The sequence below is a fragment of the Delphinapterus leucas genome, chromosome 9 (genome assembly GCF_059928025.1).
Source record: "Delphinapterus leucas isolate spDelLeu-1000000601 "Yukka" chromosome 9, BTC_Dleu_Yukka2, whole genome shotgun sequence".
Classification (NCBI taxonomy): domain Eukaryota; kingdom Metazoa; phylum Chordata; class Mammalia; order Artiodactyla; family Monodontidae; genus Delphinapterus; species Delphinapterus leucas.
The window spans coordinates 105502080-105528723 of NC_143137.1; the positions used below are offsets into that span (position 1 = coordinate 105502080).

Consider the following 26644-nt stretch of genomic DNA (forward strand, 5'->3'; position numbering starts at 1 on the left):
AGCCCGGGTGTCCGCGGGGCCCACCCCGAGCGCGAGCCGGGGGGCCGGGGGAAAGTGGCAGAGAGGATGAAGATGGGGAGCCCTGGGCCCCGGGGTAGGAGTGGGGCCGGGCAGGCCAGGCGCGGTGCGCTGGGTTTCCCTTTGGGACCATCCTGGTCCTGGGAGCACCCGGCACCCAGAAAGGCCCGGGAGGAAATGACTCATTCATTCAGAACCACCAGCTGAGGCGGCGGAACTGCCTCCGGGTCTCCTGCCAGCGCTGCCTGTCCCGTCACGTACCCGGACAGGGGTGGGGGGAGGAGGTGCGGGGAGCCCTGTTCTCTGGGGCGGTGGATGGCACTGGCCTGCTACCCCTGGGAGATGAAGACCTCCTTTTCCTTCCTTTCCAACAGGCTGCACACGAGCCAGAAAACCAAATACCAAAGACTTACCTGTTTGTTAAGTTACACCTGGTAAATGTGACACCTGGAAACAAGTTGTGTCCAGCCTTCTCTAAACCACACGGGTGAACCCAGCCCAGCCCCGGCCAGCTCCAGCGCGGCTCCCTCAGCTAGCAAAGCCAAGGACACCCCGCCGTCACCGCCCCAGGCCAGCCCAACCCACCAGAGAACTCCAAAGGTTTCTGCAGAACTGGTCACCCTGCACCAAGTGGTGACACCCACTCAGTCGGGCTCACCCAAACCCCAGAGTGATTCCAAGCTCGGATTCTCCCAAAGCTGAGAGTATTTCAGAGATACTCAGTGAGGCTTCCTGCTGCTTCCCACCGGCCAAGTCCCTCTCCAGCCCAGGGCTGCCCTACTTCCTGGATGCCTCTCAGAGTGACGGTGGAGACCCTGAAGAAACCCATCAGGAGGTCATGAACCAACATCATGGGGCAGAGCCAGCATTTGATCCTTAATGAGACAGGATGGAGGAGAAAAGCACCCCTCCTGGCACACGCGATGGGGCGGAGGGGGGGTAAGGTACCTCCGTGTCACACAGGGTATTCTCAGGCCGCCCACCCAAACATTCAGGAGTGCCCCCAGGCACCTGATGGATGCCACCTGCTGACAGGCTGGCGCCCACTGGGCCTTCACCTGCAGGAGTGCTGCGGGCAGATACACAGGAAAGGGCAGCCCCCCCACCCCCCAGTGTCCCCTCTGGGACATCACACACAGAGGCGCATGAGAGCCCAGGGTTATCCACATGGCTCTGCCTGCAGGCCGTTTTCCACGAGCTTTCTGCCCCATTGCTTTCACTCTAAACCATTAACTGGTGCTGTCTGTAGTGAATTTTCCCTCATGTGAATTACCCTGGTGCCCTTGGCCGCACTGCGTGCTGGCCGGTGACTTGCTGAACTCATCCCTCAGATGCGAACGATGCCCATTGCTGCAGGGGTCGACGAGGGTCAGATGAGGTACAAAAGCCTGTTATGATTTTTTTTTAATGTATTTATTTTTGGCTGCGTTGGGTCTTCATTGCTGCCCGTGGGCTTTCTCTAGTTGCCGCGAGCCAGGGCAGCTCTTCGTTGTGGTGCACGGGCTTCTCATTGCGGTGGCTTCTCTTGTTGTGGAGCATGGGCTCTAGGCGCACAGCCTTCAGTAGTTGCGGCACATGCGCTCAGTAGTTGTGACTCGCGGACTATAGAGTACAGGCTCAGTAGTTGTGGCGCGCGGGCTTAGTTGCTCCGCGGCATGTGGGATCTTCCTGGACCAGGGCTCGAACCCTTGTCCCTTGCATTGTCAAGCAGATTCTTAACCACTGAGCCACCAGGAAGCTCCTCTGCTGCTTTTTAATGTACAATCTGGCCAATTTTTGAAGATGTTTCCTGGGCTCGAGTTAAGCCATTTGTAGGGTGCGAAGTACCTCATTCTCTTCCGTCATCATATCTGCTCTAATTCCTGACATTTACTTCCACTTTCTTTCCATGGTGTCTTACTTGTTATTGCACTGCTCTGCATTCTCCTCCTTGAAGCTATTCTCTGTCTTTCCTCTCTTCCACTAACTTCTACTTTGCTTTTCATAGAGCGTGACCTCTGGGCCCATTTCAGGCAGATCTCAGGCTCTGTACTAAATCAGTTAACAGAGGTTAGAATCCCAGCTTTCTCCAGGGATGCTGGCTTTCCTATGTGTATCTGGGGCTCCCTTCATGGGCAATCGACCACCAAATTGAATATTAGATTTATGAAAGCTGAGAGAATGATTGAGTACAGTGTCAGATATTGTGTCAGGAACCTTGTTGAAACTTATTTTGATTAATCATCATGACAGCCCTTGGATAGGAAGTATCTCCTTTTTATCTATGTATTTATGTATGTATTTAGTGGCCGCACTACATGGCTTGTGGGATGGCCCGTTGGGGCTGGAATCCGTGCCCCCTGCATTGGAAGCGCAGTCTTAACCACTGGACCACCAGGGAAGTCCCAGAAGTATCTCCTTTTGATAAAGGAGGAAACCAAGGCTCAGAGCTAAGCTCTGTGAGCTGGGCTGTGTTGAGCTGAGGTTGCCAGATGCCTGTCAGAAAAACATCACGACACTGGAAGGGTGTGTGTGAGTGTGCATGCATGCACATACGTGTGAAAGTACTATTTCATTAAACACTTTTTTTTGCTGGTTTTAACTGACAATTTATATTTAGTATGATCTAGCTATATTTTTGATCTTTCGGCAAAAGTGCTTTACTTCAGAACAATTAGATGGAATGTGCAAATCTTCTGTTTTCATAACGTTTGTTTTCTATTACCAAGCAGAAAGTTAACTGCACGACTGGCTTTTTCAATAACAGACCCCAGGTGCCCTGCATGGAGCCGAGATCTGGTCACAGGTCCCTGCCCCAAACTCTGTCCTCTCCCTAAAACCACAGGTTTCTGCTACTCTAATATCCTCAAAATGGATCGAAGGGTCTTAAGCTACTGATACCTGTTCCTGATGGTTTTTTCTTGGGGGGGGGGCGGGGGTGGGTTGAGAATGAGGTAGGGATTGAAGTAGAGAAAGGAAGGGGGAGGGGAGAAACCAGGGACAGTCGGCACCTTCCTCTAGAGCAGACTCTTTCCCTTCACCACACGCGCCACTCACGTCTTCTGAGCTGTGTAGTTACCCAACCACACGCATCCATGCGTTCAGTTCAGTATATCGTTTAAAGAATTAATTGAAAACGTTTAGATTTTACGTGAGCAAATGCATGATAAGTTTATACTGGGAAAGAAGCTAAAACATCTCTGAACTTACTTGGCTCTCTGAAAATCTTCCAGCAGAATATTATTATTTTATGAGTGAATTAAATGTACGAAATATAAAACTACATTTATATGCTAATTACATATAAATAGCAATGAAATTTATAAACTGAGAGAATTGTCTGAGTAGTAAAACATTTTTGTTAAGACTACTAAATTAAATATTTAAATTAAACATATTTCTACTTAATACAAAATAATAAATGTTCACTATTATGGATTTCAGTTTATGCCAAAAATATTTTCAAACATTTAAAACTAGCAAATGCTACAGTGTTTTCATACTAAATGTTTAACATTTCAAGGCATAATAAATTAATCTGTTTCTTAATATAAACTATTGCACAATATTCTGGAATTAAATACTTTTTGTAACAGAAAAATTATTCCTACAAAGATTACAGGACCAAATAGTGAAAAAGCTTTTGGGTGAGTTATTTCCAGTTAAGAGTCTAAACCGTAGATTTCAACAGAAGTAGTGCCAGTAGAGGCTCACACGCGGGTGGTGACGTCGGCCGAGGGTGGGAAGGAAGTGGCCTGTTCCGAGACCCTGGGACTTCCCAGGCCAGCGAGGCGCAGCGGCGCAAAGCCCATGCGCCTGGCGTCCCAGAGGGATGCAAGAAACAAAACCCAACACTGGCACCATCTACGCAGCAGCGACGTCAAATCTGTTCTAAGATGGATCATTTCGTGAGAATCTATGTTAACAAACTGTAACAGGAGCCTTATAACTATAGCTGTTACATAGGTCCTAGCTGCACATCACAGCGGGGTTTATCTGCGCTCCGCGGGCGCTGAGGCAGATGGAGGTGCTACTGGACCTGCAGTGCAAAATAAAGATAAGACTTTAAGGGCAAAGAGACAAAAGATGGCGCGTTTTATAAATTAAAAAATTGAACCTATTAATTTTAACTAAAAGAAAACATGTACCTCTGTACCTATTTATAGGGATTGTTACTGAAGTCTACACAAAAGTCTAGTACACGGTCCTACCCGCAGCCACAAATCGCACGTCGGAAACATCAGCCTCCAACTTGCAGGCGGCTGGTGATCGCTGAGTCAAGCCTGCAAGTGCAGGGAAGGTTCTGCTGACACAGGAGGGCGGAGCTGAACGCGCAGTGGGGCGCGGCCTGGGCAGGGGGGCGGCTCAGCTCCACCGGGCTGTTGCGGCCCCAGGGGATGCTGCCTGGCCCCCACCGTGCACCCCGATACCGCACCCTGCGCACCCGCGTTAACGGTGCCACTCATCTAAAAGGCCAGCTAGCTATCTGGCGTGTCAGAAACACCTCGAGCGGCTGCAAAAATTGCAGTGAAAAATGACAATCCTGCGACAGGTGGAGGGAAAACACACTAAAGAAGCCTTGATGAGGTCCGGACACTTGCAGCGGCCGGCTCGGGTCGGAAAAGGCAAGCTCCGGTGGGCGATTGCTGTTCATCACGTTAAAATCCAGGATGGACAGAGGAGGAGGAACGGGAGACAGAGGGCAGCGAGTGGCCGAGGTCAGCCCCAGCGCGCCGCGGCCGGATCTGAAGTTCTGGGGAGGGCGGGGCGGCACCCGGGCAGTGACACCTCGGCGACCCAGAACATGCGCAGAGGCAGGTCTGCTCAGCCAAACGGTGATTCTTCCAGGTTACAGGGGCTTTACCAAGCCTACTTGGTCTTCCACTAATTTTGAACTGTTAAAAATTTCCTCTGAGATTAAGAGGGTCTTGCTGCTAATTTAAACACGTGGATTATATAGCACTGCAGTGATTTATTTCCCAGTAGAAAGTGTATCACCTTAATGTCCAACGACAGTTCCTTGACCAGATCAGATATTTTGATGGTGGTGAGGTAAATTCTATCTACTTAAGACCATGCAGAAAAACAATACTAAAAACCCTCAGAGACCCTGTGCAGGTGGGTCTCTGTGCCTGGGGCATCTGTATTTATTTATGTATTTATATTTTTTTAACATCTTTATTGGAGTATAATTGCTTTACAATGTTGTGTTAGTTTCTGCTGTATAACAAAGTGAATCAGCTATACATATACATATATCCCCATATCCCCTCCCTCTTGCGTCTCCCTCCCTCCCACCCTCCCTATCCCACCCCTCTAGGTGGTCACAAAGCACCAAGCTGATCTCCCTGTGCTATGCGGCTGCTTCCCGCTAGCTATCTATTTTACATTTGGTAGTGTATACAGGGGCACCTGTATTTAAATTAGAGGCCTCTCCTGGCCTTTCACTTCTTTACCATTATTTAAACCCACATTTCTCACGTAGTGTCTAATAAAATGTATGCCTCTGAAGTAAACTGAAATATGCTTTATCTTGTGTGATATGCATAAAAGAATAATTCTGTTGTAATAAAGTAAGTGGTCCTTCTTTTGCTGTCCCCAAACTGTGTTTCTAGAAGTCTGACTTTTTTTTTCTTTTCTTTTTTTTTTTTTGGCCCCTCTGCGCAGCATGCCGATCTTAGTTCCCTGACCAGGGATGGAACTCGTGCCCCCTGCAATGGAAGCGCGGAGTCTTAACCACTGGACCGCCAGGGAAGTCCTAGAACTCTGACTTTTTAAAGACATAGATGTCACCAGCTTTTGTAGTTAGAACACGGGTGGTTTGGAGAGGGACCTCACAGGCTTCTGAGATGCATCATCGTCAGATTGAAGAACTATGTCCATCAATTGTTTTTGTGTCTGAGACACTTTTTATACTTGGTTGCAGGTCAGTTTCTCCATAAATACTCACTTGGAGGAGAAGACTCTGTAATAAAGGACAAGTGCATTAGTTGTTCAATTTAATAAAAGAGGCTAATTTTAAAAGAATTACTCTCAATAATTCCTTAAAAATCAGTAAAAGTTTGTATGACTTAAAATGGCATCATGATGACAATGGAGAGAGGGTATCATTAAGACACTGGCCAGGCCAGTGTGGTGCCCACTGGCCTGGAAGACGGGCAGAGCTCATGTTTACAAAACATCACATAAAACACTTGAGATGCTTGAAGAGACACAACACAGCTCCTTCCTCCTTAATCAGAGAAATGAAGCCTCGGAGTGAAAATAAGTTTCCTAAAGGCAAATGGTCAATAAGTTCTAGAGCTACAGAAACTAAATATCACACTCGATAGACCTTAGGATGGACATGGCCCAAAATGAGACTAATTGTCCCTGTGACAGTGATTGTTGAAAATCAAACTAATAAACTTTTTTGAACAGCTAATTTCAGGGAAATGTCTAAGCTATTCAAAGTTTAATGACAAAGTTTAAGAAATGCTGATAATGGAACAAATTCAAGCTTGAACTGTGAGTTATTTTCAAGAACTGGGGCTTTATCTGAAGCTGCCTCAGAGAGGACCAAGCATTGCAGGGATCAGAATCTTTTGGACCCAGGAGACTAAAACTGATATCATGTGTGTGGTACAACACATAAAGCATCAGAATTTTTGACAACTAAAAGAAAATGCAAAGCCACAGAAATAATGACTTTTGCTATTCATCTGAATAAAGAGGAAAGAAGCACAATATATATTATCCTCATGTGTAACTGTAACCTCAATAACTCTGTAGGTTTTTTATGCGGTTTTTAGATCACTCATTATGATATAGGTAATGAGACAAGGGGTCTCAGGGGCCGTGCACTTCACCTGGGCCTTCCTTGGCGCCTTCCGGAGCCTCCGGGTCTGGGGGCGGCTCGGCGTCCCACGGAGACTGGGACAGAGACGAAGCAGAGGCCCTGGATGTCTGCGGGGTCCTCTTGTCTGGGTCTGCTTGCTGCTGTAACCGCTCAGCGTTACATCCATTGCTAATAAGTTTGGAAAAGTTTGTGGGTGAACTGGTTCTTTGACCAGGCCTCAAAAAGAGAAAAATTAAGTACTTAAGTACAAAGGTGAAGGGTAATCCAGAAGCGTTCTCAGCGAACATACTGATGGTAAATTAGATGCGTTACTGTCCCTGAAGACACAACAGAGATGCTTCTCCCTCTCTCCCTCTCTCTTTCTCAATCTCTCTCCACTTTTAAGCATAAGGAAGTAACCTCCAAGCATCCTTGTACACACAGTGAGCGCATACTTAGTTCAGTTTCCAAAACCTTTCTTCAGAACAGCCAATGAGAAGAAGAATTCCAGCATTTCCCAGGGATGCCTTCTTCTGAAAGAACTGCCCCTTCCCTGGGGAGGGATGAGTGACTCAGACTCTACCACTTTCAAACAAATTGTTACTTTCTTAATTAGTTCTTCCCTGTTCATGTTAAAGATTATCTGCTGCTTCTTTACACACTTCTGTCTTCTCTCTGTCATTTACATCTTTGCAGACGTTATCATAACCTCCATTAGGAGGGGCGGGGAGATCAGATGTAAAACAGGTGACACATATCACCTGTGCCCTCCGACCCTTGGGTTTCTTACTTGTAAATCACTCTGTTGTCAGGAGTCTTCCTAATGGCTCTGGCGGGCTCTCTCTCTCTCTCTCTCTCTCTCTCTATATATATATATATATAGATAGATAGATAGATAGATATAGATATAGATAGATAGGTAGATATAGAAATATAGGTGGATATAGATAGAAAGACATAGAGGTATACAGATATAGATAGATAGATAGATAGATTATGGATGATAGATAGATATAATTTTTTTGCCCTCCCAGTCTGAGTGTGGTGCTTTCATGGCGTTTGTCACACAATGTAACTGATTGATTGCTCCTCCCCCAGCCTCACTAGAGGAGAAGCAATTGTAAGAAGTAGTCAGACAATTAACGGCATTAATTCTAGCACTACAGTGAGATTCTGGGGAAGGGAAGAGAAGCAGAAGGCCTCGGGGACCCCCGCTCCAGCTGGGCGAGTAATGAAGTGTCAGACGTTCCAGCTGAATGCAGAGCCAAGGACTCACTAGGCGCGGACACCAGGGCCCAGGCCTTGGGGACAGAGAATGTCAGGGCTGAGTAGCACACACATGCGGCCCCAAGTTTATGGGGTGAGCTTGGGTGACACAGGCTGACAGAGGAGAGAGCTCAGCTCAGCGCTCAGGGCGGGGGAGGATGGGGTCCACAGGGGCCCGGGGGGCACCCAGAGGGAAGGGAAAATGGAAGAGCAGGCCAGTCGACAGGGCCAGGCCATGGGAAGTTGTGCCATTGAAGTCACATCACCACAACCTGCTGCTGGGAAGCGAATACCGTTAGGCCGGCATCAGCATCGTGTATTGGAGCCATGGTTGTCACTGTTGTCACTTGGACCAAAGGCCAAACCCAAACCGAATCCAGACCACGCTGGCGCAGCCTGTGCACTTACATGGGGGGAAAGGACAGTTTGCTTCCTGCAGGGTCTTTGGGGCCAAGCGGGGTCCCGGCTTTGCTCGGATACTTGGACTTGATGGCTGGTAGCCTCACCTGTACAGAGAGACACACGAAACCCTGACTTAGAAGGGTTTGCTCACTGCACTTTCTCAGCCCCTGCATGGCTCTGTCAGTGGTTTGGCGGCAGTACAGCGTCCAGCCTTTTATAGGGCATGGACACCGTGACCCTGGTTAGCATCCGAAGCCTCTGTTTATTGCTGGGAAGTGTCGCCAGGAGCAGCCCGTTCCCTGAACATGCCAACCCCCCAGAGCAAGGCTCAGGGCTGCGACAGGGTGTCTTGAGGACAGACAGTCGGCCTGCTGCACGCAGCTGACACTGCACAGTGCTCAACTCTGCGAGCCCCGGAATAAACTTCCAGGGTTTCTCTTCCAAGCAGACACTGCGAAGCGGGCTGGGGTCAGGCGAGGAACCTGCCAGCCAGCGAGGCCGCTCCCCTGTCGTGCGGGGGGAGGGCGGCCAACCTTGCTCATCGTCAGGACCCACTGCCGGTTTTAACATGAACGTCACCAGTTCACCCACAGATCCCCATGTCCCAGGAGCCACGCCAGCCCCGTGAACCGAGACACCGCCACCAGGAAGCCACTGACCCGAGATGGCCTTCACAGGGTGCCTTTGAAACAGAAATGCCTTGAAAGTGTGTGCCCTGCAGTCGGTGCTCCTTCAAGGTCAAACACAAATACCCAGGGTTTGCACAGAAGAAAAGCAGCGTCTCCTCTTCCCTTCTTGTCCGTACAGAGTATTCCGGGGAATTTTAACTTAAACCCTTAAACAGAACGGGCTTGTTCAGAAACTGGATAATGTCCTTTCTATCTGGGCAGATGAGAAGTGACGGCCAACTTTCCCAGAGATGAGTGTCAGCTGGTTAAAACACACTCAGTAAAAGGCAATCTTCCCTCAAGGGTCGCATTCATAAGGAGAAGAAAGAAGCTAATTTCCCATGGCCTCTGGCCTTTCAGCAGATCGAACTTAAGATGCAGATCCCGGGGCCACGAGACACACCCTGCCGACAAGCACATCGCCGGACGTGCTCCGGGCGGCAAGCAAAGCCATGCCATCTAGTGGGGCTCCAGTCACCTTTCTTTTCTCCTTTACCAGTTCCTCTGCCTCTCTTTGCCAAACCGTCTTCATGTCAAAGTCGAAGGGCCCCCTTCTGGACTCGTAGTTGCCACTGGCGTGATCGGGGTTAGACTCTTCATAAACCATGTAATCCGGTATGGACACAGCGGGGACCCTGCAGAAACGGACGGAAGGGCCCCGGCCCGCGGCTTAGGGCCACCTCCTGACCTCCCCTCCCTGCCTCCCTCCTTCCCCCTCCCCCCGCCCCAGCACCTAGCTCTGACCTTCTCCAGTCCCCGCCCACCCACACCCCCCTCACTTTCTGGGCTCCTGGTTCTGCTAGGATAAAGTCCAGGCCCTTAGCAGAGCGCGAGGGGGAGAGGGAGGGGAGGGGAGGGGAGAGGAAGGGAAGGGGAGGGGAGAGGAAGAGGAGGGGAGGGGAGAGGAAGAGGAGGGGAGGGGAGAGGGAAGGGAGGGGAGAGGGAGGGGCCCTCCGGGATGCAGCGGCGGGGAGAAGCTGGGCAACCAGCCGACCCCCAGCAAGGACGGGACGGAAGAGGGCGCCCAGCCTCCCGGAGACAGTGGGCTGCAGGGTAGGCGGCGGGCGGAGAGGCCGAGCGCGGAGGTCAGAGGCTGGGAACGCAGGCCTGGGCGGGGCCGCAACGCGGGGGTCTGGATACTCACTGCCTCCGGTCGGCCGTCGGCGGCTGGCTGTGGTGGACGTACCAGTCTGGCAAGGAGTAGGCCACGGGGGAGCCCTTACTGGTCCCGGGGGCAGAGTGCTTCAAAAGGTCTCGAGGCCAAAAAGACACGGCTGTGAGCGGCCTGCGCATTACCAGCGGGCAGGTCGCAGCGACGAGGGGACCGGCTCTCCTACTGGACTCCATTGGGCCGGGGGACAGCACGCCGGGGTGTCCGCGGTGTCCTCACCCGCCAGTGCTCGTGCTGCCTGGTGCCCAGAGGACATCCCTCCTGTACCCCTGCCCCGCCGCAGGCCACCTCCTCCCTGTCTCTGGGGGGGAGGGGTCGGGGTCCTTGCCCCAGGGCGGTATCTGCGGGGACAGAACTCCTCGGGCCCCCCGGGGGGCTGCGCCCTGGCTCCTCTCTCTGGCCAGGACAGTCTGTTCTCCACCCCCCACGCGGCAGTTCTGGGGTGAGCCGCCCCCTCCAGGTTTCCGGTGGGAAGCGGGGCACCGGCCCCTCTAAATCCTGGGGGCAGGGGGAGTGTTAACCGGTGCCCCGCTTGGAGCCAGGCTGAGAGGGTCAGAGACGCGCTCAGGCTCTAGCTCCCGCCGACCCCCCGACTTGCTGCCAGGTGTTCGTCCCCCTCCCCCGGCTTGAGGGCTTTTCCCAGGCAGGGGTCAGTCAGGCGGGGAAGCGGGAGCGACTGGTCTTGCCTGCTAAGCGGGCGCGACGGCCAGCATCGACTGTTCGACTGTTCTTACTATTAGAAAGACATGTTTAACTTTTTTCTTTTTTGAACTTTCCATTTTTAAATATTTCAGACTTAGACAAAAGGTCCAAAAAATGGCATGAATTCCCCCAAACCCTTCACCCAGATTCCTCAAATGCTGCGTTTCGTTTCCCATTTGCTTTATTGCTCTTTCTCTCTCTCCCCCCCCCACCCATTAGTATTGTCACTGTCATTGCTGTTTGGGGGACCGTTTGGGAGGCTTCCAGAGACAGTTATGACATAATCACAGTGTAGTGATCAGAATCAGGAAATTAGTGTGATGCAATCCTTTTATCCAGTTTACAGATCTTGTTCAGATTCTGCCAGCAGTCCCACTAATGTCCTAACTGGTGGCTGGGGAGTGGGGAGGTGGTGGACCTTCTGTGCTTTACACGCAGTGAATCACATGGTCTGTTCCGGGCTTTTGACCATTAAAGAAAGGTGCTGCCCTCTGCCATGTTGCCCACTCTCCCCGTGACAATCTCCACAGCAGGAACAGGGGTCAGAAAGAGAGAGAGAAAGGTCAGCGTTTCTCAGGCTCGTTCACCACAAAGGCCAGCCAGAAGGTGTGCTAGATAGATGTGACTCCTAACTTGACCAGCAACTTTAATTAGCACAGCTGAACAGGGCTTTCTCGGTTACATCATGGATAAAAGTGTGGTGTTCATAAACATCACCATGGACACTCATCCCTGGCCTCCATTACCAAGAAGATATTAATACACAGGATGAGGGATGATGAGACAGAGCAACAGGAGCAAAGATGCTTCACAGGCGACTGGGGAAGGGGTGGCCCTGAGCTGGGCGACTGCAGTGCAGAGACAGAGACTGCAGTTAGACAGGGAGGTAGGCACGGGAGTCACCACAGGGGTGTCACTCAGAAGGAAAATCCCAGTTCGGTGAACTCACAGCCTAGTGGGTCTTTCCCATAAACGGCAGCACGCCCCTGAAGAGTCTGCACCCTGAACTGTGTCCATTGACCTGGACATCCTACGGCCTTGGGCAAAGCTCATACACTTCACATATTTTTACAGGGAAGACACAATGATCAGACGACCGTGTCACTCCCGCCACAAAGCACAAGGCTGCGGTGCTCACCGGGCTGGCCACCTTGCTTCGCCAGCTTCACGTACTCTGAGTCCGTTTCCTTCACCCAGTACCTTCGTGCCCCGAGCATGTGCCCACTGGGGGCTGCCCTCAGGTCACTGAGGCCTGGGATCTGGGACGTTGGCGGGGCATCCACGGCTTTCTCAGACCGCTTCACAGGAAGGTGGTAATACCAATCTAGGGAAGAGGAGGCCAAGGGTCAGGTCATTACTTACGGAATCCAGGCTGGTTTGGTCCACTGCTCAGAAGATAACTACACCAGGGAGGGCGTCACACCCTCCCAGGACACCAGAAGAGGACATCAACACGGGGCACCAGCACAGGTGAAACTGCCCTCTTGTAAACGCCTGTCACCCGAGGCATAACCCTGCCAGTCGTGTAGTTAACAGTCCCTAAAGGCCACGAGCAGCAGCCACGGCGCCCAGCAGATGACGAGCACCTTCTAGAAGGCCTGCTGGCCCCTCTGCTGCTGGCTGCCCCTCTGTCCCAAAGCAGTGAGAGCAGAGCCCTTCCCTGGGGTTTTTAGCCTCCCAGTGAGGTATCCAAATCCCCTACATGTGCAGCTCTCTCTCTCTTCTCCTTCAATCCTCCATGAATTGGGACTAGACTGCATTTCCGGGAGTACGCATTCCTGAAAGATCCCAAAGCACTTAAAACGTGGGCAAGCCTCTGGACTATGTGACCAAATGTTACCCAAGATTTGATCAACTTAGAACTTTAAAAACACTGAGATATCTTGATAAAAACTCTTACCAAAGTGGGCACAGAGGGACCATATCTCAACATAATAAAAGCTATTTATGACAAACCCACAGCCAGCATGATACTCAATGGTAAAAAGCTGAAAGCCTTCCCACTAAACTCTGGAAAAAGACAAGGATGCCCACTCTCACCACTTCTATTCAACATAGTATTAGAAGTCCTAGCCACAGCAATCAGACAAGAAAAAGAAATTAAAAGTTTTCAAATTGGTAGGGAAGAGGAAAAATTGTCATTATATGCAGATGAAATGATACTATATGTAGAAAACCCTAAAGACTCCACACAAAAACTACTAGAACTGATATATGAATTCAACCAGGTAGCAGGATACAAGATTACAGAAATCTGTTGCATTTCTTTACAGTAACAATGAAATATCAGAAAGGGAAAGTAAAAAAAAAAAAAAAAAATCCCTTCTAAAATCACATCAAAAAGACAAAAAAAAAAAAAATACTTAGGAATAAACCTGACCAAGGAGGCAAAAGACTTATATGCTGAGAACTATAAAACATTGATAAAGAAAACTGAAGATGATTCAGAGAAATGGAAAGATATCCCATGCTCTTGGGTTGGAAAAATTAATACAGTAAGTTCCCTACATACAAACCTTTAAGTTACACACTTTCAAAGATGTGAACATGCATCTGGTTCCAGCAAGGAACCAGAACCTGTGCCATCAACATCAGGCATGAGTGAAATTGCAGCTTGCCCTCCAACTCCTATTGCTCATGATCCTTCAGCTCTACCATCTCCCACCTCCTCTCCATCCTCCAGTCAGTAATTCTTCTTGCCTGTTAACTGGATGCCAGCCCCTGGATGCCAGCTGTTGTACTGTACTTTTCAAGGTACTGTACTGTATGATTAAAAATATTTTCTTTACTTTTTGTTTGTTTTTTATGTATTATTTGTGTTAAAAGTATTATAAACCTATTACAATACAGTACTATATAGCCGATTGTGTAATTTGGGTACGTAGGCGAACTTTGTTGGACTTATGAACAAATTGGACTCTCAGAACGGAACTTGTTTGTATGTAGGGGACTTACTGTATTGTTAAAATGGCCATACTACCCAAAGTAATCTACAGCTTTAACATGATGCCTATCAAATTACCCATGACATTTTTCACAGAACTAGGACAAATAATCCTAAAATTTATATAGGACCACAAAAGACCCAGAATTGCCAAAGCAATCCTGAGGAAAAAGAAAAAGCTGGAGACATAACTGTTCCAGACTTCAGACAAAACTACAAAGCTACAGTAATCAAAACAGTGTGGTATTGGCACAAAAACAGACCTACAGATCAGTGGAACAGAATAAAGAGCCCAGAAATAAACCCACACACCTAGGGTCAATTAATCTGTGACAAAGGAGGCAAGAATAAACAACGAGGAAAAGACAGTCTCTTTAGCAAGTGGTGTTGGGAAAGTTGGACAGCCACATGTAAATCAATGAAGTTAGAACACTCCCTCTCTCACACACAAAAATAAACTCAAAATGGCTTAAAGACTTAAATATAAGACATGATGCCATAAAACTCCTAGAAGAGAACATAGGCAAAACTTTCTCTGACATAAATCGTAGCAACATTTTCTTAGGTCAGTCTCCCAAGGCAATAGAAATAAAAGCAAAAATAAACAAGCGGGACCTAATCAAACTTACAAGCTTTTGAATAGAAAAGGAAATCTAAGCAAAACGAAAAGACAACCTATGGACTGGGAGAAAATATTTGCAAACTATGTGATGGACAAGGGCTTAATGTCCAAAATATACAAACAGCTCATACAACTCAATAACAAAAATCTAAACAATCCAATCAAAACATGGGCAGAAAACCTAAATAAACATTTAGAAGACACGCAGGTGGCCAATAGGCAAATGAAAAGATGCTCAACATCACTAATTATTAGAGAAATGCAAATCAAAACTACAATGAGTTATCACCTCACAACAGTCAGAATAGCCATCATCAAAAAGTCTACAAATAATAAATGCTGGGGACTGCCCTCATGGTGCAGTGGTTAAGAATCCACCTGTCAGTGCAGGGGACACGGGTTCAAGCCCTGGTCCAGGAAGATCCCACAACTAAGCCAATGTGCCACAACTATTGAGCCTGTGTTCTAGAGCCCGCAAGCCACAACTACTGAGCCCTCGTGCCACAACTACTGAAGCCGCGCTCTGCAAAAAGAGAAGCCACTGCAATGAGAAGCCCGCACACCACAACGAAGAGTAGCCTCTGCTCAACGCAACTAGAGAAAGCCCATGCACAGCAACAAAGACCCAACGCAGCCAAAAATTTATTAATTAATTATTTTAAAAAATAATAAATGCTGGAGAGGGTGTGGAGAAAAGGGAACCCATCTACACTGTTGGTGGGAATGTATATTGGTGTAGCCACTATGGAGAACACTATGGAGTTTCCTTAAAAGAATTAAAATAGAGCTACCATATGATCCTGCAATCCCACTCTTGGGCATGTATCCGGAAAAGATGAAAACTCTAATTCAAAAAGATACAGGCACCCCTATGTTCATAAGCAGCACTATTTACAATAGCCAGGACATGGAAGCAACCTAAATGTCCATCAACAGATGAATGAATAAAGAAGATGTGGCACATATATACAATGGAATATTACTCAGCCATAAAAAAGAATGAAATAGTGCCATCTGCAGCAACACGGATGGACCTAGAGATCATCATACTGAGTGAAGTAAGTCAGAGTCAGACAGAGAAAGACAAACACCACATATATCACTTATATGTGGAATCTAAAAAAAAGATACAAATTAGCTTATTTACAAAACAGAAATAGACTCACAAACATAGAAAACAAACTTATGGTTACCAAAAAGGAAAGGTGGGTGGGAGGGATAAATTAGGCGGTTGAGATTCACATATATACATTACTATATATAAAATAGATAATCTATAATGACCTGTATAGCCCAGGGAACTCTACTAAATATCTACCTATAATGGAAAAGAATATGAAAAAGAATAGATATATATGTATAAGTGAATCACTTTGCTGTACACCAGAAACTAACACAATATTGTGGATCAACTATACTCCAATTGGAAAAACAAACAAACAAACACTGAACCAGAAGTAAGAGCCTAACTGAACAGGTTTGCTAATTTGACAGGCGCAGAAAGATGCAGGACTCCGTGCCGCCATCAGGGAGGCTTCACTGGCAAACAGTGTTATCTGAACCCCACCGCTTTCCTTTTGCTTGAGGCCAAAGCGGGACATCCGGAGTCGTCAGACAGGAAGGGAGAGCAGCACTCAGGAGGGTGGCTGAACGGGGCGGGGCAGGAGGGGCGGGGCTTTGTCCCGGGCATCCTCATGCTGTGGGAAGCGTCTGGGGCCGCAGATTGGCAGGGGTGGGCTGCGTGTGGCTTCCATGGAAACATCAAGTCTGGTCCCACAAGGGTGAAGCGCGGTGAGTGTAGATAAAGGTGTGGGATTTCTAGGGGAGAGGGTCCCGTGAAGAGGAGGGTGGGAGGACAAACGGGGGTGGTGAATGAAGGCAAGCTTGCTCCCTGCCCTCCGTCCCCATCGATCTGAATCCCCCGCCCCACCCAGAATGGCCACGGGGGGGGGGGGGCGGTGTGTGTGTGAGCTGAACTGGCCTTGTCAGAGCCCTGAGGCCCCCTCAGTGGGCACCCAAGTCACAGCCCTGCAGGCTGCTTTGTGACCACCTGTGAGGGTCCCTGCCAGGAGCGAGAGGTGTGGGCAGAAGCCCAGGGACCTGTCGTGATCAGGCCCACTTGTGGCTCCACAGAGAGAAGACCCTGGGACACTCGGGCTCTTGGTGTTCTGGTGACTCTTTGTGTCAGAGACTGATTAACCGCATGTCCAAATATAAGAACAAATATCACAGCTGATTGAAAACTTTGGACACAAAATCCAGGAGTGTGAAATAAGAAAGATGCCACTATCATAGCACAAGTAACTCTTGCATTTACGAGCTTACTGGAACCAGCTGTCAAAACTGCATGGCGTTCAGGGAATTCCCTGGCAGTCCAGTGGTTAGGACTCTGAACTCTCATTGACGAGGGCCCAGGTTCAATCCCTGGTCGGGGAACTAAAATCCCACAAGCTGTGTGTCGTGGCCAAAAAAAAAAAAAACAAAAAACATGGCATTCAGGGTCTAACATAGGACTGGCTCCTGGCAGGTGTGATGGGTAATTTTATGTGTCGCCTTAGCTAGGCCACAGTTCCCAGATGTTTAGTCTGGCACGTTACTGTGAAGGTGCGTTTTAGAGGAGATTAACAGTCAAATCAATAGACTCTGGCTAAAGCAGGTAAGTCTCCCTAACGTCGGTGGGCCTGATGCCATCAGTGCAAGGATTTAGGAGAAAAGACTGAGGTCTCCTGAGGAGGAAGGAATTCGGCCCCCAGACAGCCTTTGGACTCAGGACTGCAGCATCAGCCCTTCCCTGGGTCTCCGGCCTGCAGATTTTGGACCTGCCTGCTACACAACTGTGTGAGCCAATTCCTTAAAATAAATGAATCTCCCAGTCAATCTCCCTCCCTCTCTCTCTCTCTCTCTCTCTCTCTCTCTCCACACACACACACACACACACACACACACACACACACATCGTTGGGCTACGGAGAACCCTGACTGGTACGGTAGGAGCACAGGAAAGCGGTGCTGAATAGATCCCTTTACACAAGCACACATGGATCCCAGGAACAAGAAGTCACCGTCCTCTGAAGCTAAAAGTTAGCCACCCAGTCTGTACTTGGAACTAAAGCTACTTCATTGCATAACAATGAATGTTCATGGGAAATCTTTTATATATCTAAAGAACAGTAATTAAATGAACAGTATAGTGGAAACACCGTAGTTTTGAAAATGAGAAACCACCCCCTGGGAAAGCTTTAAAGAAGTGTGCCCAAGCTCACAAAGAAGAAATTTAAGAGCTAGGAGGATGGGTAGGACCATCTTATCTGATTGTATTCAGCTCAAATATTTTCCTTTAGAGGGAAGGCATTCGGTTCCAGCTTTATTTTTCCTCTCTGTGTTTTGATTACTAATTAATCCACAGAGAACAGAGTAGCTTCTACTTCTCATTACTGGAAGTTTTGGGCGGGCACTGAGCTCTAACCTAGCTGGCTGTTTATCACTGCGTGCCCTGCTCAGAGAGCCAGCACACGAGTCACTGTGAACCAACTGTCACCACACACACACACACACACACACACACACACACACAGGGTTAAAGGAACGAGAACTGTCTTGTCCTCAAACATTATCAGTACTTGTATGGCACCAGATCACTTAACTACCATGTAGATTTCTTTACGAGCTCCCTTGCCCCCTCGCGTGCTTGCTTCATCCATAAGGAGCCAGGCTCAGAGAGACCGCAAAGTGACTCAGCCCCACAGCTCTCTGGTGTCTGAGGGCACATCCCACGGGGCTCTGGAGCCCTGCCTTTGGGCCGCCGCGGCCTTGGAGAACAGGGCAGCCTCCTGAAACTCTGAGCCTCGGCTTCCTCACCTATAAATCAGGGCTAAGGGCCCCTCGGCAGGTTGTTCTGAAGTTAAGTGTTAGTGTGACAGTGTTTAGCAGAGCACCTGGCAAGTGTCGCCGTCTTCTGCGCTGCTCACACGGGGAGGCCACACACTAAGGCACTGAGACGTCAGACCCAGGCTGAGAGCCCACCGTGGAGACGGACACCCAGGCCTCCTGTCCCCTGCCCCATTCCCAGCACAGCCACGGACCCACCCATAGTGGCCACAGCAGAGCTCCAGGCAAGAAGCACGTTGAGACTGTGAAGAAGACCACGCTTGGTCCCACTGCCCGCAGCCCCCCCTGCCAGCCCTCACCCTGCCTTTCCCAGCAGAGCTCTGGGGCTCTCTTTTCCTCCCTCCTTCTCCAGCCCTTTTCGAGATGGGGCAGCGTAAAAATCAAGGCAAAATCAGACTCCAGCACCCAGGTGTTCCTCCTTCCCTTCTGCCAGTTTCACAGCGAGAAGCCCAGTGCCGTGGGAGCCTCCACCAGAGGCTTGTTTCCTGTGTCCCACTGCTTAAAGCAGGAGACATAGTTACCCTGGTTGGGGTCTAAATTAGGAGCAAGAGATAGGTGATCAATGAAGTACATGGGGATGCAGCTGAAAATGAAAGTGCCCAAGCCAACATACAGGGAGACCCCTGTGAGACTTACACAGGGTTGCTGTTACAGAGAAATTTTCAGAGACGCTATCGCTCCAAAAACTGAGGAGCTCCAACAGCAGTGGGTAGCCTGGCTTTCTTTTGTTGAACATAGGGAAAAAACAAACAAGCAAACTAACAAACCTAGTTTCCCCCCCATGCTACCCTTTAAGCCTTGCTTCCACACTGGGGCATAGGGGCAGTGCGCAGCTTTCTCTGAGGGTACCCCTTGTTGTCCTGTCCCCTCCCGGCAGCCCCCGCTGGTGTGAGCCAGTCCAGCCGAGCCAGTCCAGCCGCAGAGCAAACGCGGGTTTCCTCTCCTCGGGTCACTCACCGCAGGGAGCATAGCGGCTCGTGGCGCCGTGCAGCTCCTTGCTCGTGTTCCTCATGCCGGGAGACACGCTGGACCGGCTGTTCCCTGTTCTCGGGTGAACCAGGAACCGACGCGGGGGTTGAGCTGCAGAGGCCGGGTCCCCGTTCCTGCTCTATCTGTCCTCCTCCACCTGACAGGTATGCAGGCGTCTCACTATTCGGGACATGCGGTCAAGTCCAGGCAGGGTATACATCAGGGGCACATCCACACGGGTATACAGCAGGGACACGTCCAGGCAGGGTATACAGCAGGGGCACACACACGCCGAGTAGACAGCAGGGGACAGCAGGTCCCGAGGTACCCCGCCCCCGGCCCGGGTGACAGGTGGCCCCCTCCCTGCCCCGAGCCCACTGGCCGTCTGACCCCGCTCACCTGCCGGCCTAGGGTCTGGGTGATTGCCACCTGCAGCGTCCGAGGCCACTCTGTTCCAGCGGGCGGCTGGGACCAACCCCAAACTCCCAGCGCAGCGCGGAACCACAGCAACCCGCGTCGCCGGGGCAACGGCCTGGGCCAACCGGCGGTCACAGCGGGAGCAGCGGCAGCCAATCGGGACAGTGTGAGGGGCGGCAGCCGGCCAGTCAGCTCCAGGGGCAGAACTCGGGCTCCTACTACCAACTGCCCGGCGCCAGTGCGTCGCCTTGGTGCTGGCCTGGGCGTGGCCGCGCTGCTGGCCTGTTGAGGCCTCAGGGCGTGGCGGGGACGTGACTGCGCTGCTGACAGAGGCGTTGCCTCGGTGCTGGCCTGGGCGAGGCCGCGCTGCTGGCGGGGCGAGGCATGGGGCGTGCTGGGGGCGAGGCCGGCCTCAGAGTTCTGGTGCGCCCTCCCCTCCCTGCCGTACAAGAAATTCGACAGAGATTTTCTTGTCAATCTCCCATTCATTTAATGCATTAAAAAAAAAAGAGGACAGGGCTCCCTGGTGGCGCAGTGGTTAAGAAGCCATCTGCCAATGCAGGGGACACGGGTTCGAGCCCCAGTCCGGGAAGATCCCACATGCCGCGGAGCAACTAAGCACATGCGTCACAACTACTGAGCCTGCGCGCTAGAGCCCGCGAGCCACAACTACTGACGACCGCATGCCTAGGGCCCCTGGTCCACAACAAGAGAAGCCACTGCAATGAGAAGCCCGTGCACCCCAACGAAGAGTAGCCCTGCTCTCTGCAACTAGAGAAAGCCCACGCTGCAACTAGAGAAAGCCCATGCGCAGCAACGAAAACCCAACGCAGCCAAAAATAAATATTAACTAATTATTTTTTACAAAGGACAAATAAGTACCTGGGAAAACTCAGCACACAGCCATTTCTGCCAACTGTGTATCAGTAGTAAAATTACCATGTAAACGTCTTCCACACACTTTATTTTTTCAGTATTTCTGGTTTGGAAATTGAGATATCCTTTAAAAAAAAGGCTTTGGCGGTGTTTCCTCGGAACAGTGTTCAAAGTCCCAACGCTTGACTTCAGTGCGAACTTTTGTCCCACCTGGATTCGGTCTCTGTTGTGAGTCGTGCTCCCCACTCTGCTCCGTGAGCCCAGAGGCCACAGCAGGGACCACGACGTGGTCATCGGACAGAATGATGGAGAGGACTAGCCGCTGGAGACCCTGTGGTTCCCACCACCCGGGCAGTAGTATGGAGCTAAGGTTTTCTTTAGCAGTAAAAAGAAAAATCAAAATGCCTTTAAAGGTGGTCATTTGGCAACTTGAATTAAACAAGGTGCTGCTTCTGCTACACACGTAAAGCCCTAGAAATCTAGCAGAAGACAGGTGATGTACGAATTGGGTAACGAGAGGATAACTCTTGTGATGGGAATTAACCCTAACTGAGGTTTATCCAGCTCTCATGTAATATTTTCAGGATCCTCAGCTGGCCCAGTCTTGGAAGTAATCAAGACTTTGTTTTTCAATGTCAAATGTTTGCTCCACTGCAGGTAGAGGCACGTAGACTGTCACTAAGAATAACAGGGCTTCCTTTTGTATAAGTCACAGCATTGTTTGCCCAGGGATTAGGGTTAGTGAGAGGATGGCGTCTGGGAACCAGGAGTAGGTTCTCACCAGACCTGCTGCAGCCTCCAGAACTGGGAGAAGTGCATTCCTGCTGTTTATAAATCACCCAGTCTGTGGCCTTCATCATGGCCTAAGACAAAGGCTTTGCATCATGTTTAGGATTTCAGGAGGAACTGGCTTTTAGAACTATGTTTGGATCATTCATCTGAACCAGAAGTTCCCATAGCTTTCACAGCTTTGAAACTGTTGCACCTGGAGACTAACAGTTACAACTGCTTGGATAAGTGGTCCCGCACACCTTCTTTACTTGCCTTCCAAGACCTGGGGCTCTGCTGCTTTCACTATAACTCGCAAGCTAATTCTGCAAGCTAGTCTTCATCACTGGATCCTACATCTCTTCCTGGCATCTATATTTTGGAGTGCCATAGACCTCCGTCTTTGGACATCTATCTCTGTGTGCTATCCATACTCACTGGTTATTCAATCTCCTCCAGCTCCCCACCCCCATATGACATGACTCCCAAATTTTTACTTCCAGCCTCAACACTCCCCAACTTTTAGCAGGGATGGCATATTTCTCTTGCTCCTGGCTCAGCTGGGAACAGCTAATAACTGGGCTGGGAAGGTCCTGAAAAGAAGGGGTCTCAGAGGGCACAGCCAAGCAGGGCTGAGGAAGAGAAGTGTTAATATCGATTATGGCCAATCAGAATTCCTTCTGAACCAAAGAAACTGTAATCTTAAATAAAATAATTGACAAATTATAAAAGCAGGTTGAGTTTATTTGGGAATAGCAGAGGAATTGCAATCTGGGACAAACAAGCTATTGTCGACTGGAAAAAAAAAAAAGCACAACCTAAAAGTCGAAATTTATGTTTTATTCAGTGGACTTGCTGAGGACTTAAGCAGAGAAGACAGCCTCTCAGATCGCTCTGAGGGACTGCTCCAAAAAAGGTAAGGGGGGAGCCAGAATATGTAGGGGTTTTTGCAACAAAGACCAGGTAGTCAGAACATCGAAAGATTACCGTTAATTAAAGAAAACCAGATATCTCAGGTTAATGAATTTAGCGCTTTTGTATGTATCAGAGGATACAAGAGTCTGGGCTCCCTGAAATCATTCCTTTGATGTGCACCTCAGCTGTCTAGGGCCAGTGTCCAGATTTTCTCCATTCTGGATCCCCTCAGGGTGCACAGTGCATGAGACTGCAGTGGCTGATGGCTTTTGAGGGCCACGTGTCCTGTTTACTGACATGGCAGGAGACATTCTTTGTCCACACTGTGGTGAACCATAGGCAAGTCCCAAGAGACAAAGGGAAGGTCAGTTTTCATTAGGTTTTGGGCGGAAATTGGGGAGGGTTGTTTTGAATAAAAGTTCATTAGAAAAGAACAAGAGTTCCAGGTTGTGGCAGTTTCTTGTTGGCTGCAAGTTGTGGTTACTGCATTGTTACTGGGGTGGGGAGGGATCTTCCTTCCCTTAAAATCAGGAGAAGAAATTCCCATGTTGAAGAATGCCCTCCTTGTGCCAGAAGAAAAGTAACATTCTTATTATCATGGATAAGAAGTTGAGACCAAGACAATTCTACACTAACAGACCTTGTTACAGCAATTCTTACCTCCCTCTTTCCTCCCGGCACCTTCATGAGAGCTCCCCCTTCAGGAGTTTTCTGATTCCATTTAAAATGAGGTTTTTCTGACTTGTTTTCATAGAAGAAAGGAAACCCAGTTGCAGGTAGGAGGCTGAAAGGTCTGTGTCACAATACTGCTTTTAAAAATATGTTGGGGGGCTTCCCCGGCGGCACAGTGGTTGTGAGTCCGCCTGCCAATGCATGGGACACGGGTTCGTGCCCCGGTCCGGGAGGATCCCACATGCCACAGAGCGGCTGGGCCCATGAGCCATGGCCGCTGAGCCTGCGCGTCCGGAGCCTGTGCTCCGCAACGGGAGAGCCCGCAACAGTGAGAGGCCCGCATACCGAAAAAAAAAAATATATATATATATATATATATGTTGGGGTCTTCTGAAAAATATCAGATTTGGGGTTGTGGTCTCAAGTACCTCCTTATTCCAAATTTATAACAACAATAGACAAAATACAAATAGAAAAAATTTAACAAGTCTGGAAGTCATGGGGTGCCAATAAACACGGAAGATCAGAGATGAGGGTGAAACTAGGAAACTCCCCACTCAAAATAAGTCTGCCATCCCAAACTCTAAGTCACTGAGGAAACAGGCCATGGAAAGATGATGACTAATCAGGAAATGAATGATCTCCAGACAGATTTTATTTTTAATCCAGTTGTTTGAAAAGGGTTTTAAAATGAGTACACACTTAAAGAAATAAGTATACACTTAAAGACACAAATGAAAGAATGATAATGATTTTAAAAATAAATTTCCAAGCAAAAGAAACAAAGAAAAGACAGGTCAACAAGACAAAAAAAAAGCAGAACCCAGGAGAATTTGGGTCTTAATCATGTGGAAAAAAGAAAGCTCAAACTCACTCGTCAGAATGCAAAAGGAAACTATCCTGAGGTACAGTTTTTTAAAAGCTATTCAACTGGCAAAGATAAAAAGGTTGATAAAACACCATGCTGGCGAACAGGAGCAAATCTCATAAATTCCTAGTGGAAACTTAACTGGTAGAGTCTCCGCAGAGGACAAAGGCAACATTTAACAAAATTACAAACACACAGAGACTTTGACCTAGCAGTTCTTCCTCTGGCTGTGCATTCTTGCAGATGTACTCATGCACTCAGAATAACTTCAGCATGTGCTTATTTATTGAACACTGTTTTCAGCATAAAGATGGTCATCAGGGTAAACTGTTCAGTGCACATTCGTACAATGAATTCCTAGGCAGACATGAAAGAATGAGGAAGATCACCTCAAAGTGAGTCAGAAAAACTTCCAAGATATATTTTTTCCTAGTATGAATTAATTTATTATACTTGGCAGATTTCAGAATACATTTTTAAAAGATTAAAGACTCTTTGGAACTTCCATAAACCATTTACTGAGAGAGAAAAGTTACTACCCTAAAATCAAAGCTATTATTTACGTTTCTTCTTTTTTCATCACCACCACCATTATCATGGTCACAAAGATATATCTTTACGTGAAAAAAGCAAGATGCAGAGCATGTTTCCTAGCAAGCTACCATTTACTTTCAACAAAGTGAAGAGGTGAATAGACAGATAGATGGAGAGAGATAGATACACATATATATACACACATATATTTGTACATAAGTATATGTATTTTACATATGTATTTGTACATGCATATCATATCTTTGAAAGAAAATAAAAGAAAATGGTCCCATGGATGCAAGGAGGGTGGAGAACTGATAACTACAAGGCAGAAGTGGGTTAAATAAGGCAACACTTTGCTATGTATCATTTTGTATCTTTTGAATTTGGGACCATTAGGTAAAAAATCAGGAATCTTGGGATTTCTTGGGATAGGTCTATACTTCACAGAGTTAAAAAGAAAATTAGTGGGACTTCCCTGGCGGTCCAGTGGTAAAGACTTTGCCTTCCAAGGCAGAGGGTGTAGGTTCGATCCCTGGTCCAGGAGTTAAGATTCCACGTGCCTCATGGCCAAAAAACCAAAACACATTTTAAAAAGTAGCAATATTGTAGCAAATTCAATAAAGACTAAAAACAGTCCACATCAAAAAAATTAACCAAAAAAAAGAAAATCAGTGAATTATATACTAGCACTTACAAATTTACCCTGAAATCAGCATAGCAAAGACAGAAAAACCAAAAAAGAGAAAAAAATCAAAAACAAATACAAAGGGACAGTCGAGCGCTATGGAGAATAAAACAATAGGAAGTCACAAATGTCAGCAGGTGGGCCATCATAAGAAAAGAGCCACAGAGGAGGAGCTTCAAGATGGCGGAATAGGGCTTCCCTGGTGGCTCAGTGGTTGAGAGTCCGCCTGCCAATGCAGGGGACACGGGTTCATGCCCTGGTCCGGGAAGATCCCACATGCCGCGGAGCAACTAAGCCCGTGCACCACAACTACTGAGCCCGTGTGCCTAGAGCCCGCGAGCCACAACTACTGAGCCTGCATGCCACAACTACTGAAGCCCAAGCGCCTAGAGCCCATGCTCAGCAACAAAAGAGGCCGCCGTAATGAGAAGACTGCGCACCACAACGAAGAGTAGTCCCCGCTCGACACAACTAGAGAAAGCCCTCAAGCAGCAACGAAGACCCAGCGCAGCAAAAATAAATTTTAAAAAGTACTGAAGCAAACACAGTGAAACATTGATTTGTTGTAGCAGGATAGTGGGTACGGCGACTTCCCTGACAGTCCAGTGGTTAAGACTCTGCATTTCCACTGCAGGGGGCACGGGTTCGATCCTTGCTTGGGGAATGAAGATCCTACATGCCGTGAGGCATGGCCAAAAGAAAAAAAAATTAATAAAAAAAAATTGAGAACAGTGGGTACGGGTACCCTGGCATTTCCTGGTATGTTTGGGAGCTGCTGCCGTAAAGCACTGTGATGTACACTCAGGATGTGTGCTGGCTGGTGGAGGGGGCCCCGTGCACCTGCTGTGTGGTGCTGGGCCATTGTGATGTGTCACAGAAGGTGATGCAACAGAAGAGCCCGAGGCATCTCAAGGTTTGTTCACTTGGTTTCCTCCTCGAAGGACAACCACCTGAGAAGTAAGAAGACAAAACCCAAACCAACACAAAGCACATTATGGATCGCATCATGTTTTCCATCAAGTAGCAAAGAGACAGCGGACGGTATTCCATCTACCAGCAATTTGTTCCTCGTGGGGAAAATGAGTGGAAGACCCAGGTCGAGGTGGAGCGCCTGGCTCTTCAGGGCTCCTTCTGAGGAGGCCAGCAGCGGCCTGGGCAGGAGCACTGTGCTCTCCGAGCAGGAAAACCCTGACGCCAGCGGGTACGTACCTGCAGGGGGGATTCCGTAAGATCTGGTGGTATACGTGTCATGTGTCCTATGTGCCCTGTTCACCTGGAAAATAACCCTCCTTTATAGAGAAAGCCTCTGACGTTTCTCTGAATCCCAGTACTTTCTGTGGACTGCTGTCTTCTTTCTATGGCAGGGTTTTTAGGTTAATTACAGCAAGTGGGGGACAAGGGTTATAAAAGAGAAGACATTCTTTTTTAATGTCACTTTGGCAGCAGTGTGAAATTATGTG

At 48.7% G+C, this 26644-nt stretch overlaps 2 protein-coding genes across 5 annotated transcripts in view; one reads left to right on the forward strand and one right to left on the reverse strand.

Moving 5' to 3' along the window:
- C9H7orf57 (chromosome 9 C7orf57 homolog) overlaps positions 1–19951 on the reverse strand; it is a 36971-nt gene extending 17020 nt beyond the window's left edge. Inside the window, exons 1-8 of one of the 4 annotated variants that reach the window (XM_030761501.2) lie at positions 19846–19951; positions 19435–19626; positions 12162–12347; positions 10295–10403; positions 9629–9785; positions 8489–8586; positions 6846–7003; positions 432–5962 (exon numbers count right to left, since the gene is read on the reverse strand). In XM_030761501.2, coding sequence (XP_030617361.1) covers positions 5925–5962; positions 6846–7003; positions 8489–8586; positions 9629–9785; positions 10295–10403; positions 12162–12347; positions 19435–19489 — 801 coding nt within the window. In that variant the 5' untranslated portion in view covers positions 19490–19626; positions 19846–19951 and the 3' untranslated portion in view covers positions 432–5924. Of the gene's footprint in view, positions 1–431; positions 5963–6845; positions 7052–8487; positions 8587–9141; positions 9213–9628; positions 9786–10294; positions 10404–12161; positions 12348–19434; positions 19807–19845 lie in introns of those variants that run through there. The other 3 variants (XM_030761499.2, XM_089917942.1, XM_089917943.1) reach the window with 3 other exon arrangements.
- A 255-nt stretch (positions 19952–20206) lies between these two features.
- Positions 20207–26644, forward strand: part of SUN3 (Sad1 and UNC84 domain containing 3) — a 46100-nt gene continuing 39662 nt past the window's right edge. The window contains exon 1 of the mRNA XM_022593241.3: positions 20207–26385. Within this exon, the coding sequence (XP_022448949.2) occupies positions 26264–26385 (122 nt within the window). The 5' untranslated portion in view covers positions 20207–26263. The remainder of the gene's footprint in view (positions 26386–26644) is intronic.